The sequence below is a fragment of the Pteropus vampyrus genome, unplaced genomic scaffold (assembly GCF_000151845.1).
Source record: "Pteropus vampyrus isolate Shadow unplaced genomic scaffold, Pvam_2.0 Scaffold126, whole genome shotgun sequence".
Lineage (NCBI taxonomy): Eukaryota > Metazoa > Chordata > Mammalia > Chiroptera > Pteropodidae > Pteropus > Pteropus vampyrus.
Genome location: NW_011888907.1, coordinates 2,763,767 through 2,776,923, shown reverse-complemented (window position 1 = coordinate 2,776,923; position 13,157 = coordinate 2,763,767). Strand labels below are relative to the sequence as shown.

Sequence of the window (13,157 nt, the reverse complement as noted above, 5' to 3'; positions counted from 1 at the left end):
GCTTGTGTGTCTGAGGAGGCCTGGAAGTGGTGGCATGCCATCCAGACCAAGGATCTGCTTTTAATTCTATCCCTCACATTGTTGAGCCAGGCACATCCACAAGTCATCAGGGGTGTAATCTGGTTCTTGCTCCATCCTGCTGAAGTCCTGCTAAAGGGTAGAGTCCATCAGGGGGTGGCCATTCTCAGGGAGCATGATGCTAGTGCTGGCACCTGTCCGGGCAGAGGGTGTGTAGCGGGCAGACTTGTGGGTGGACCGGCGGAGGCACAGACAGCAGAGGAGGCGGCGGAAGGTGCGGCGCATCTCAGCATCGCGGCATGAGTACACCACGGCATTGACCAGTGAGTTGGCCTCGGCCAAGAGTAGGAAATACTTCTCCACAGCCAGGACGTTGCAAGACTTGCAGTCCAGACCATCCAGGAGCAGCACCACCTGACCTGGTGTCCAGCAGACAACAAATGCCCCTGTGGGATGGAACCTGAGGTGAGCAGGGCCAGCTGTTGGGGGGCCTGCCACTCAAAGTTCTGAGCTCAGGGCTGGCGGGAGGTTGTCGAGAACTTGGACAACGGTTGTGGTTCGCAGTGCCACGGCAGCCTACCTTGCTGCCTTGGCAGCATGATGGGACAGAATTGCTAAGAGGGGACACCTTTCTCATTTGTCTGCTAGAAGGGACACCTTTCTTAATTGGTACACCGTGGCTAGCGCCTTGTAGGTTTCTACATGGAGATTTGTTCTATGGGGGAAAGGAGATCACCATGGGACAGGCCAGTTACTCGAGGGGGGAGGGGATCGTTGGGAAGAGTTGCTCCATATTCTTGGGGGGGGGTATATCCTAATGGGAGGGCCTCTTGCCACCTCCCCCACATAGATCATCCTAAATTTCAACAGCCAGAGTGACCGTTACTCCCTGCTAAAAACTCATAAGGGCTTCCCACTGACCTCAGAACAACAACAGACTCCTATCTGGGCTTTTTGAGGCCATGTTGACCACCTCTCATCTCTGAAGGTGCTGGCCGGGCGCTGCCTGGGGCTCTCTTCCCTTTGCCAGCATCCAGGTCTCTGCTCAGATATCACCTCCTTGGAGAAGATTTCCCACCCAAATCATCTCCCATCATGCTCTATCAGCTCTTGGAGGAGTCGGGGGGAAAGTGGTGTCCCACTCACCCAGGATGATGACAACAGTCTTGACCAGGCTGAGCGTGGTCTCGCGGTAGCGGGGGTGACAGCTGACGTGCTCTGCCATGCGCTGCACTCGCCGCCGCACGTAGAAGAAAATGTGGGTGTAGACTGCCACCATGAGCAGGAAGACGAGCAGGCTGGACAGGGCCCAGACGGCCAGGTAGGAGCGGCTGAGCAGGGGGGCCATGCGTGAGCATTTGTCCAGGGCACAGACGCAGTGCCAGGAGTGGGCGGGCAGCAGCCCCAGGCCCAGCGCGGCCACCCATACACCCACAATGAGCAAGACCACACGGCTGCGGGGCAAGCGACTGTGCAGTTGCATAGCCATCACACTGCGGTGCCGCTCCACAGCGATGGCCAGCAGTGTGGCCACTGATGCTGTCAGGCTTGTGTCCAGCAGGCCCTGCCGGACGAACCAGCCCTGGAGTGAGAGCCGGGCTGTGCGTGGGCCAGTGTGGAACATAAGGAAGAGGTAGGCTACGCCGGCAAAGAGGTCGGCTGCAGCCAGGTTGCCAAGCAGGTAGTAAATGGGCTGGTGGAAGCGCCGGTTGGAGGCGATGGCTGCGATGACCAGCAGGTTAGTCAGCAGCACCAGCACACTGACAGTTAGCCCCAGCGCCACCACAACCACATCTTTGGGCCGCCAGTGGAAGCTGAGCTCCTTGCCACTGTTGTTGTAGAAGAAGCCTATGGTCTTGTTGTAGTAACACTGGCCCATGATGACCATCTGGGGGCACAGAAGAAAAGGTCAATGATGCAGGCAGCACCTGTCAGAAGGAGCAGCATCCGGAGCGGAGGATCAGCACAGGAAGGGCAAGGGTCTCAAATTCAAATGCCTCAGGGCAAAGTGGTGGGAGTAGGGACCAAGGTGACCTGGAAGTGGAGAGGGGCTCCATGAATTGGGGAGAGGGCGAGACAGCTGTCGCTTACTTACTAGTAAGACTCTTACAAAGATAGCTCCCAAATCAAATGACTGGCTGGGCTTATTCATTTATTTATTTTTATTTTCCAGTTAGTTTCCCTTTTTTAACCTAAAACAAAACCCGCCTGCTCATGTGCTGCCAATCTGAGTCCAATCTGTGGTGGTGGCAGGGACGGTTAGGGCAGGACGAAGGGGTGTGAGCTGTGAAAGTAGGGGAAGGTCAGTTCGGTGTCTGAGTCACTGCAGAAAGCAGAGCCCAGGGGGCACGTGTGCGCAGGGTGGGGTCACTGCTGGGCCCCTGCAAGCGGTCAGTGCTGGGGCGTGGAAGTGGCTGGGGAGACCGGGGTGGGCTGCGAGACGGCCCCAGAAGTTGGGCTGAGGGATTTGGGCTCGAGCGCTCCCGAAACGAGCGGGGAATCGGGCCGTACCGGGTGGGATGGAGGACCCCGGTGGCCTCCGCAACAAAGAGGGCAGTCAGGGAGGCGGTGGCTGGCGGGGCCTCCTGCAGCCGCCAGGCTAAGGGAGGACCGGGAGAGGGGGAGGGGAGGAGGGCGTGGCGCTTGGGCCCCGTGGGCACGTGCCGCGCCCTCCCCGGCACCCGCACCCACCCGCCCCCGTCCGTGCGGGCCTCACCTGGGCCGCCCGTCACGCTGCAGACGGGGCGGCCTCGCGGGAGTTCAGGGTGGGCGGGAGACCCATGGCTCAGCAACTGCTGCGGGAGAGTCTGGGTGCGCCTAGCGCAGGCGGCAAAGAGAGCGGGAGGCGGGGTCCCGCCCCGCCGCTCCCTATCCGCGGGTCGCTAGCGCCCCGCCTCCGCCACCTGGAGCAGCCCCGCCCCGCCCCGTCCCTGCCACCTGGAGAAGCCCCGCCTCCGCGGCCGAGCTAGGGCAGGGTCGCCGGAACCACAGCCCCCTTATTTCCTCCCTGCCTCGCGGCCCCTCGGTCGCCCCTCTCCACTTCCGGCGCGGGACCACCACCCTGTCCCCGCACACCTCACGCGCCCCCAGTTTCGGGCCTTCGGGACAGCTAAGTCACTTGCAGCGGGAGAATTCCCACCGTGACCTCACGCCGCCCGGGCTCACCTCTGGTGGTCCCAGGGTCTGCACCCCCGACCCGGCCCCACCCCGCTCTCTCGCGTCCAATCCGCTTCCGAGTTCCAAGCCACGCCCTGATCCGACTGGGCTCCCACCGCCCGGACCCCCGCCCCATGCGGCTTCGCCGGCGCCGAGCTACTGCACCCCGCTGCCTCCCAGTACTCGCAGACCTGTGACCCCAGCTGACCATCCCGCCGAATTCAAGTTTCTCGCAGCCCTGCCCCCGTCCCCGGCGTCGTTGTCCCCTGGCTTGCCCAAGCCTGTGGCGGCCTTGGGCTCCCACGGCCCAGAGCACACAGCCCCATTGTCCCGGTTATCTGCACTCTGTTCTCTTTGTTCGATTATGCAGGACCGGCTCAGGGACGCAGAGCTCTGGGAGGGCCAGGCCAGCGTGACTCAGCCCGGTGCCCAGGTCCAGCCCCGACTGCCTGTAGATACTCAAAGAAAAGGGGTGTTCGTTTCCCTGATGGGTAAAATGGGGCCTGAGAATGCTGCCCTCACCTGGCAAAGACAGACACTCAAGAGTATAAAGACAGTTTATTCAGAGGCCATCAGATTCCACGCACTACCAGGATGTCATCTGGCCTGTCCCTCTGCACCTCCAAGAGCTGGTCACTTGGAGTTAGCCTAAGGAGGCAGGCAGAGGTGGGGAAGTGGGAAGTGGCCACAACCAAAGTAGCAAAAGGCACCTCTGTTCCAGGAGTCTGAGACTGGGGTGGACCCCAAGGATCCTGTGACCTGTATTGAACCTGAGTATTGACCCTGAGTGACCTCTGATCCTGAGTGGCCCTGATGTTTGGCAGTGACCTGCGTCTCATGGGGTGATTCTGATACATTGTCCCCAAAAATGTTTTAGTTTCCTCCTAGGCCATGTAGTTTTTCCTTATGAGAACTCTCCAGACCCCCCAACATTGAACTCCTAGGAAGAAATGGATCCATCTCCTCAGTCTTGGGCCACTTGGTCAGTGCTGGGAAAGTCAGAGATGGTCCTCGGCTTCCTCTGGGCAGCAAGTGGCTTTGGGCACAGGCTCGCTGTGCAGCTTGGAGAGCAGCCGGGCTGTTTCCTGGGTGATCTCAAAATGCTTGGGCAGTGGGGTGCGGCGCAAGGGGCTGCCCTCTGGAGAGGCAGTGGTAGGGTTGGGCCCCCTCCTCCGCAAGCTCCCTTGGGGCACTGATGTGACAGGGGTCTCCTCGCACAATTTGGAAGCCACCAGGGCCAAGCTGGACAGCTGGTGGGTGACAGGCCGCACACCGCCCCGGGGATACTTCACCGGCTGGCGGCTGAAGTGGCCACGGGACTGTGTCCCCAGGAGTGAGTCCTCGGGGCCTTGGCTGGACACTGTGGGATGGAATGGTCAGTGCTGAGCACCCCTAAGTCCTCTGGATATTCCCTTGGGAGTCATCTCTCAGCCAAGCTACCCCAGGCAGGGGCACCCCCAGAACACCGGAGTTACTCCTCAACACACTCACCTTCCCCTCTCTCGTCTTTGGTGTCTTCAGCCACTTCCTCTCTTGGGTCACTCTGTGGAGTTGGAATCTGCAGAGAGAAACCCAAGACCAAGATCCTAACAATAAAATCCCAGTTCTCTGAGACTTTTGGAGAACTGAGGGTTTGTTCCTGGACATGCAATTTCCTTTGTAGTTTTGGTGTCTAGGGAGAGATGATGCCCTTAATTCGGGGACTGCTTGTCCCGCTGTGCAGAGCAGCATTAGTCTCAACTGTGGGGTCCATGAGGGCAGGAACACCCTTGTTTAGCCAAAGGCCAGGCCGGGTTGTGACTTTGCCATCTCCACACTAGGATAGGAATCTCCTTCCTGCTCTGTTCTCTGTGACCTTATGCCCACATTTTAGCTGTGTATTCTCTCTGTTCTGCCTTTAGTTAAATGCTAACAGCAGCTGCTGTTCTGTGTCAGATCCTGTCCTGAGCACTTTCTGAGCCATTCCAGTGCTCAGAGTCCCACAGTGCACCAACAGCCCCTTTCCCGGCTCTGGGATGCTGTGTACTCAGGAATGGTAGGTGTAGCAGGAAATGAGGGACAGAGAAACCCCCATTGGAGTCTCACGTATAAATGTTTTTCACTAAAAGTATCCACCACTCAGGGCTGTGGCGAGGATGACAGTAAGCCTGTAAAGTACCTGTGCAAAGTAGGTGGTGGCCCACAGGCTTCTCTTTCGCCTCACTTCCAACTACCTTCCCCTCATTACAGCATAAAGCCGTGCCCTGCACACAGCAGGCATGCTCCCACCCCAGAGCTGTTGCACTGGCTTTTCCGTTTGCCTGGAACACACGTCTCCTGATCTCCACGTGGCTTACTCCTCCTCCACATCTCTCCAGTCTTTGCTCAAATCCACCTTCTCCATGAGACCCACCCCTACTACCATCCTACTTACTGCTACAAATTGCCTGTCAACTCTCGCCGCCGCCTCAGTGGCCCTGATAGCCATTACGTATGTATGCTACTGTTTCTTTTCTCCATAGTACCTATCACCTTGTAACATCCTACATAACTGACTCTGTATATTAATTGTTTATTGTTGCTTTCTTTCCCAGGAGAATGCGGGAACCAAGAGAATGGGGTCTTTGAATATTCTGCTCACTAATATATCTGTAATGCCTAGAACAATGCTTGGCACACAGTAGGTGTTCAATACATATTCTGAAGGAATGATCATGTTACTACTTCTGCAGGGCTGTACCCCGTTGTTTCTCCATTACTGCCCACCACTCCATTCCTCACTTTTCCTTTTAGAACAAGAACAGGGTAAATAAGGAAGGAATGAAAGAGGAAATTTTAAAGGGAAAGGAAGGAAGACAGGAGAAAGTGAGAGGACGAAATGAAGAAAAGCCCCTCCTATCTGTGGGCCCAGTGGGTTCCTACCTTGGGGAGCATGGCCTCGGGATGCTTCTCCAGTGCACTTTGGGACTCTGGGTCTGGCTCAGGGTCTGAGGTCAGGGCTGGGGGCAGGGGATCTGGGGCAAAGCATGGGGGTGGTGGCTGGGGGCTGGTTGTGAGGGAGCCAGGGGCCAGGCTCCGGTTTTGAGGCAGGGGCTCAGTGGCCAGGGGGAGCTCGTCCATCCCGAAGATCTGCTCATAGTGCACGATGAGGAACTCGACAAGCTGGGCCTGGTGCCCAAAGTCCAGGAGGCAGGAGCCAGGGTCGGTGACAGCTGCCCCAGGACCATCTGGTGGCCGCAGCAGTGTCGGCCCAAACACAATGCCCAAGTTGTTCGCAGACATCTTGTTTTCCTCGAACTGTGCTGCCACCCTGGGGACGGGGTGAGGAGAAAGGTAAGGGCACAGAGGGCACAGAGGGCACAATCATTGGGTAGGACATGAAGGTCAGGCTAGCGCAAGTCATGGGTCAGTGGTCCTGGTCACTATTTGAGACCAGCAGCTACATGCCCAGCAACGGAAGTCAAGGGTAGGTACTCAAAGTCAGGAGTCATGTATTAAGGCTCAGAAAATACATGCAAAGGTCAGGGGTCAGTGTTATAGGTCAATAGTCACATGCCCGGGGAAGAGGCCACAGATCCATGCCTTAGGTCAGAAGGTCAGTGATAGTGCACACCTGAACAGATGGGCCACCAGGTGCCGCAGGGTGTTGTAGTTAGAGTCAGGCAGCTGCACCAAGAGGGTCTTCAGCAAGCGGATAGCCTCAGGGCTGGGACTGGGGGTCCCAGGATCGTGCCCAGGGTCTGCATGCAGGGCCTTAGCCAGAGAGATGAAGGCGCCGTAGAAGTGGAAGGGGACCACGGGGTCAGTGAGCTGGGGGTGGAACGGCATGGGGGACATGAGTGTGGGTTGGCTGCAGAGGTTCCTTAGCCTAAGCCCGCCATGCCCCCTGCCCCCTGGCCTCTGAGCACCTACCTCCTGGAGGAATCGCTTGAGGACACTTGAGACATCATGAGGTGAGTTTCCTGACAGGTCCACCAATGCTCGGCCGTTCTCGAAAGCCTGGCACAGCCGTTCCACACGAACCCGGGACCCACTGACCCGATAAATGCCCTGCAGGTTAGGGTGGGAAATGGATACCTGGGTCGTTATCCAGCCATGGAGAGGGCTCGGTACAGCTGGGGATGGTCAGAGGTCAAGGGTCAAGGTGGCACCTGCACACCCAGTGCGCGCTGTTCTATCTCGGCTGTGCACCTGGTGACTACAAAGGGCACCTCTTCTGGGAAGTCCCTGGGCAGCTGCAGGAAGTCGACCCCAAAGAGGGATGTCCGGGCTGGGAGCCGCTTGTGTCCACAGAGGATGAGCAGAGTCTCGAGGCAGCGCTTGTGGCAGGTCAGAAAGCACTGGGGGGAGAAGGTTATAGGGTCAGGGAGGTCACTGACGGTCAGCAGGGGAAGAGAAGGTTAGGATCCTTAGAGAATGGGAAACTTATGGGAAATCATCAAGGCTAGATCAAGGCTATTTCTAGGGACAACAAGGTCATAGGAATATCAAGTCATGGAGGTGCATGGAGTCAGGGAGGTCATGGGGGTCAGCAGCAGAGGGCATTGGGTCATCGGCCCAGGCCACACCTCCTCACACTCGGTCCCGCTGACCATGAAGGCATCACACTCGCGGCACTTGGCTGGGCCCCTCAGCCGCCGTAGTCGGTGGGTCTGGGCTGCGCTGGATAGTGTCCACTTCCTGAAGGGGCTGCCTGACCCATTCTCGAGCCCATCTCCCAGATCTGTGGGAAAATAGGGTCAGGGGCCTGGTCCACCTGCCCCTGCCCCACCCCACCTGCTTCCAGCCTCACCAGGGTCTCGCTCCTCAAAGTCGTCCGAGGACTCGGTGCCTGTGGACGAGACCTTCACCAGCCGCCTCGTGCCAGGACCTGGTATCAGAGGGTCACATAGGTTGGGAGTCACACGGGTTATGAGAAGGCTCCAAGCTAAGGAGACATTCCTAGTTTTCAGGCCTTCCAGAACCACCCACAGATGCCCTTGGAGAAAGGGTCAGAGGTGAAGATGGGGGTCAGACAGGTCAGAGGTTGAGGAAATAGGTCAGGGGTGTAGGTAGGTCAGAGATCAAAGGATAGTTCAGAGATTGAAGAGCAGAGAGAGCCTGGCCAGAGGCTGAAGGATGATCACAGGTCAGGAGTGGGTCAGGGCCAGGTCCTGGCCCCACCTGGGCTGGAAGTAGGAGAGTCCAGGGACCGAGACTCACTGCCACCGCCCATGCTGTCCGCATCGCTGCCTGGAGTGGGGCCTGGAGTCCCTAGGAGGGGACAAGTCAGTTAGGAAGACCCCCTTCCCTGGCACCACTCCTGCCCACCCTGCACTGCACTCACCCTGCCAGCTTGTGCCTGTGTCCTCCCAAGGGCCTTGCTCAGCCACACTCTCATCCAGCCGTGGAGGTGAGGGGCCGGAGGGCTTTTTCCTTGCGTCTAGAGGGGAGCTGAGAGGAGAGATTTGAGGGCTCAGAACTAGGACACTGGCCAAGGTAACAGCACCGTGGCATCATGTCTTGGATCCAACTCCAAGTATTTGGGTCTGCAAGCTCTAATGTGCATGAGCATCGTGGCCCAGTGCCAAACCTCAAAGTCCTGGCTCTCCCAGGACTGGGACATCCCTCCCACACAAAAAATGAGCCTTTGGTACTAAATCCAAGTACTGAAGCTTTGAGTTCTCAGCCCCATGATGCCAATGGCTGGCACCACGTCTCTGGGGCTCCTCCCTGCCCCTGTTCCTAGGGGCCCACCTGTGCGGGGCAGGCACGAACTCCTGGAAAGAGAAGGCAGGTGGCGGGGGCGGCGGGGCCTCTGGGTGCAATGCCCGCACGAACTCCTGGTAGCGCTGGCCGGGTTCAAAGGGTGCACAGCACTCTGCCAGGGCAGCGAAGGCACGGGGACCACGCTCTGCTTGTGCCCCCCGCAGCCCGAAGAGTCCCAGGGTCACCTGCCAGGTGGAGATGGAGAGAGGGAGGGAGGTGGAGGCAGGGAGCTGACCCTTAGAGGCACCAGCATTGTCAGGGTTTGGGGGCAGGTTGGGTGGGGGAGGTGGCTTAGGGACAAGGGCAGTCAGCTAGGGTGGGGACCTGCTCAGAGATGCGCTGGGTCATCCTGGGGGCAGGACCCCATGGGATTGGGGCCTAGGCAGAGGTGCAGTCAGGGTCTGAGGGCAGGAACTGGGCTATCTATGGGGATGGAACAAGTCCTAGTATCCTGGAGGCAATTTAGGGATGGGGGTGGGGGAGAGGAGACCCGCTCTGCTGGAGCCAAAACGAGGAGGGGGCTAAGGTGAGGGTAAGGGTCTCACCCGCCTCATCACTTCATCCCCCTGCAGCACCAGCTTGCGAACATGAGACACGATCCGCTGCTTGGCAGCCTCTAAGTCCTGCTGCCTCGTGTTGGCCTCACGGACACAGGCCTGGTATAGTACCTCGGCCTCCTGCACCTGGAGAAACCGAGGCCAGAGGTGCATGTGGGAGACAGGACAGCGTGGGCAGAGGTGGGGGGCACCGAAGCACTGCGGGGGGCAAAGGGGTGAGGTCCCACCTTGGCCTGGGCCTCCTCTCGGGAGCGCCGCCGCCGCTCCTGTTGCTTGCTGGGTCCTGGAGAGGCCTGGGGGGCTGGGTCCTCGGGGGATGCCTGGGAGCGTACCCGCAGGTCCTCGCTGCGCTGTATATACTGGAGCTGGGCCCGCCGCAGCGCCTGTACCGCCTCGTTCTGGGGGCGGGGCAGGAGCACTGTAAGCACCCCTTCATCTCCTCCCCTAGCGCACTCTCATCCACCCTGAGCCTCACCATCCGCTTCTGCTCTTTCATCCACTGCTCCTTGAACTCTTTCCGCCACTTCTCAATTTCAGTCCGCTTGGCAGCCAGGGGCTGGCAAGGATGGAAGGCGAGGATGCTGCTTCAGGGCTTCAGGTACTTCCATCCCCTTAAGCCATATGCCTTTCATCCTCAGAACCCTTTTCTAGGTCTGCACTCCCCAGAGGTCTTCTCATCCAGACCTTCTCCCCTAGCCTTGTGTCCCCACAGTCTTAGTGGTCCCCTCATCCTTTTCTGCCCGGACTTAGAGATGCCAAGGCTCTCTTCCTTGGAAAACTCAGTACCTCATGCTGTGCCCCACCAACAAGCAAAAGCACAGTTTTGCAATTGCACAGGAAGCCTGGTTTGAATCCCTGCTAGGTAACCTTGGGTAAGTTCCTTAGCATCCAGGGGCCTAAGCTTCCTCATCGGCCAAACGGCACTAATGGTAACAGTGCCTTCCTGGTGGGTGGTTGTGAACGACAGGGTTCTCTCACCTGGTAGTAGTCTCTTTTCTGCTGGGCCACTGTCTCTATAGCCAGGGCTCCCAGGCTGAGGTCGTGCTCCAGAAACAGGGTGTAGATATACTGAAGTGGCATGTGGCTCTGGGGGATGGGGAGGTGGTGGAGGATGTTGAGGATCTAGGAGGGTTGGGCTGGGGTTCTGGAGGGCTTGGGCTCTTGGAGGGGGGCTGGTCATGGTTACCTGCTGGTGGATTGACACCTTACCAGCCTCAGCAATCTTCATAATGCTTTTGGCAAATGCCAGCTCTGGAGGGAGACAGCAGAGGTCTGAGTCCGGTAGGGTGCGGGTGCTGCCTGGGGCCTGGGGCCGGGTGAAAGGGGCCCTCACCGAGGCTGGCTCTCTTCTCAGTCCAGGCCAGCAGCTCCTTGGCATAGCGGCTCCAGGTCTTGGCATACTCCAGGGCTGCGTCTACACCCCCCTTGGTCCGAATGAGCCGCAAGTCCAGTTCTTCCCCTGGGGCACATAGGTGGACCTCTGACCTTTGAACCCTGACCTCACATAGAGCTCTGACCATCCTTGAGCCCCTAGACCAGATCACTGGCCTTTATTTTATACCCTATGGCTCCCCCAAAATCCCCCTTTGTGATGACTTGCCCAGGTTGCAATGATTCCTCACCCAGACTAGAGGCTCCCTGAAGGCAGGGGCTCAGCTCTGTTCTGGGTGCTGTACTGTCCCAGGTGCAGGGGACAGGCAGGCAGCGATGACTTGTTGAGGGAAGAACTTCTTTCTGCCCCCAACCCCTGGCCTCAAAGCCCCCTACCTGTAAGGGGTGCAGGACCCTCTGGGGAGGGGCCACTCCAAAGGCTGGTTTCATTGGTCTGAGGGGGAGGGAGACAGCGTTCAGGTACTTGAAAGGCAGGGGCCCACCTCCCTAAAACCCCTCCTCTCAGAGGTCCCTCCTCCCTGCCCCCTAGGCCCCACAACTCACTACAGCAGCTGTGGGAGTCTTGTCAGGCTCTGGGTCTTCTGAAAGCGCAGGGTCTCCAGCCAGCATCTCAAGGGGCCTGGGAGGTAAGGGTGTCAGGATATCACCTTCTACCCAGCCTGTCTGCCTAGGGGTGCTGGGGACCACAGAGTAGTTTGTGGGATGGTCCTGGAATATCACCTCAGAGATATCGCTTGTATCTGGGAATTCTGAAGGATGTGTTTTTGGCAGCGGCGGGGGCGGGGGGGGGGGGAGGGCGCCGGGAACCAGGTGAGATTTTTTTATGGGACTTGAGACAGAATTTGAAGGGTTACAAGTAACTTTGGAGTCTATAGAGTAGGATTATAGGGATATCAAATGTTTCAAGGAGTCACAAGGATACGTGAGGGTTCTAGGACTACTCTGGGGATTTCCAGTGGATTTGGGGGTGACCCAGGCTCAGACTCACACGTTCCCCAGTGAGATCTCAAGGTTGTCCAGGCTCCGGAAGATGTCACTGTACCTCTTCCTGCTCTCAGGAGCTGGGAGTAGCCCTGGGGGAGGGGAGTGTCACACAAAGCCTCCCTCCACTCTTAGCACTTTGGCTGGCAGTTTGGAGGGTGGAGAGACAGGGAGAGGGGAACGATATAGACAGAAAGTTCTGACTCTGTGGGGAGTGTGGGATGGGATGGAGGGAGCTGGGCTTGGGTGGGGCTGACAACCGAATGCAGAAGGCAGACACCCACAAATGCATGGGCTCAGAAGAAAAGCAACAAAACAGATGCCCCAGATGCAGCCACACTGTCCCTAGGGGAAGAGAGCAGACTTGACAATGAAACCACAAGGATTTCAGGCCAGACAGATGGAAATAACACGTGGGACAGACAGGCAAGAGAGCTGTGGCAGAAACACACATAGGCAGACTGAAACTGGGAGAAACGTAAAGACCGACTGACACCCAACATGCACAGCAGAGACACAAAAGACAACCCCAAACACGAGTCAGACCTTGCCACATTTCTGCCACAGCACACCCCACCCGCCCCCTTCTAGGGGGTCCAGATCAGCACCGCCTCTCCCTGGGCTATGGAGGAGCGCGGTGGGGATCCTGAAGCGATGCCCTCTTCATCAGCCTTGTGACACCCTGCCCCCATTACAAATATCAGAAGCAGAAGCGGCCACTTCCCCTTCCTGGGCCCTCTCCCCCAGGCATCCGGGGTGAAGACTCCGTAGGGGGAGGGGGTCAAAGACTGGCGTCCCGGGCCCCTCTAGGATTAGGGGATCCCCACAATGGAGAATTCCCATGTCCTCCCCATTCAGGAACTCCTCTTCCTGCTCTATAGACAGAGACAACCGTGGTCCCTCAATTTAGCAAGTGGGGTACGGCCGGGGGATGCCCCTCTCGGATCCCGTATCCCGGACCGCCTACCCGGCTCTGCTGCGTCCATGGCCCGGCCCAGGGACTGCTCGGCGGGGACTGGGATTGGGATGAGATCGCGCGCGCCGGCGGGGCCTAGCCCCAGATTTCCTGCCGGGCCGACGCCTCTTGACTTCTGCATCGCCCCGCCCCGCCCTGCAGAGGCCCCGCCTCATCCACGCCCTCAGCGGGAGGCCACGCCCCCAAAGGCCGGAAGCAAAGACCACAGCCTGGCCGACCAGTCGCCAGATACTGTCGGGCCAGTGCCTACCGGGCGGCTACTCCAGGCTGAAATGCCACAGACCTGGACACTCCAGGACTCCATCCCGGCCAGGGTTCCCCGCACACTCTTCCCAGAGTGACCCCAGAGT

The 13,157-nt window shown here is 58.6% G+C and overlaps 2 protein-coding genes across 5 annotated transcripts; both read right to left on the bottom strand.

Moving 5' to 3' along the window:
• Window positions 1–3,187, bottom strand: LPAR2 (lysophosphatidic acid receptor 2). Its single transcript, XM_011366699.2, has 3 exons — window positions 2,735–3,187; window positions 1,165–1,906; window positions 1–464 (listed from the first exon to the last, which is right to left on the bottom strand). The coding sequence occupies exons 2-3, from the start codon at window positions 1,904–1,906 to the stop codon at window positions 151–153; spliced, it is 1,056 nt and encodes a 351-aa protein (XP_011365001.1). The 5' UTR covers window positions 2,735–3,187; the 3' UTR covers window positions 1–150.
• A 526-nt stretch (window positions 3,188–3,713) lies between these two features.
• GMIP (GEM interacting protein) lies at window positions 3,714–12,951 on the bottom strand. 4 transcript variants are annotated; one of them, XM_011366696.2, is made up of 21 exons: window positions 12,799–12,951; window positions 11,839–11,923; window positions 11,394–11,469; window positions 11,226–11,283; window positions 10,792–10,917; window positions 10,645–10,709; window positions 10,437–10,544; window positions 9,934–10,014; window positions 9,686–9,856; window positions 9,447–9,584; window positions 8,890–9,086; window positions 8,480–8,586; window positions 8,317–8,406; window positions 7,946–8,023; window positions 7,722–7,876; window positions 7,305–7,493; window positions 7,066–7,203; window positions 6,767–6,963; window positions 6,076–6,463; window positions 4,666–4,732; window positions 3,714–4,534 (listed from the first exon to the last, which is right to left on the bottom strand). In XM_011366696.2, the coding sequence occupies exons 1-21, from the start codon at window positions 12,926–12,928 to the stop codon at window positions 4,173–4,175; spliced, it is 3,006 nt and encodes a 1,001-aa protein (XP_011364998.1). In that variant the 5' UTR covers window positions 12,929–12,951; the 3' UTR covers window positions 3,714–4,172. The 4 variants fall into 4 exon arrangements, with proteins under 4 accessions (XP_011364998.1, XP_023390361.1, XP_011364999.1 ...); XM_023534593.1 differs by having other exon boundaries at window positions 8,317–8,397; XM_011366697.2 differs by lacking the exon at window positions 6,767–6,963 and having other exon boundaries at window positions 7,345–7,493.
• Window positions 12,952–13,157: the final 206 nt, after the last annotated feature.

Coding starts and splice junctions, on each gene's coding strand:
- LPAR2 (XM_011366699.2), bottom strand. CDS start 1,906: ATGGTCATCATGGGCCAGTGTTACTACAACAAGACCATAGGCTTCTTC. Junction 465..1,164: donor GACTGTTGTCATCATCCTGG/GTGAGTGGGACA, acceptor TCCATCCCACAG/GGGCATTTGTTGTCTGCTGG.
- GMIP (XM_011366696.2), bottom strand. CDS start 12,928: ATGCAGAAGTCAAGAGGCGTCGGCCCGGCAGGAAATCTGGGGCTAGGC. Junction 10,918..11,225: donor GGGTCCTGCACCCCTTACAG/GTAGGGGGCTTT, acceptor TATGTGCCCCAG/GGGAAGAACTGGACTTGCGG. Junction 7,877..7,945: donor CTTTGAGGAGCGAGACCCTG/GTGAGGCTGGAA, acceptor ATTTTCCCACAG/ATCTGGGAGATGGGCTCGAG.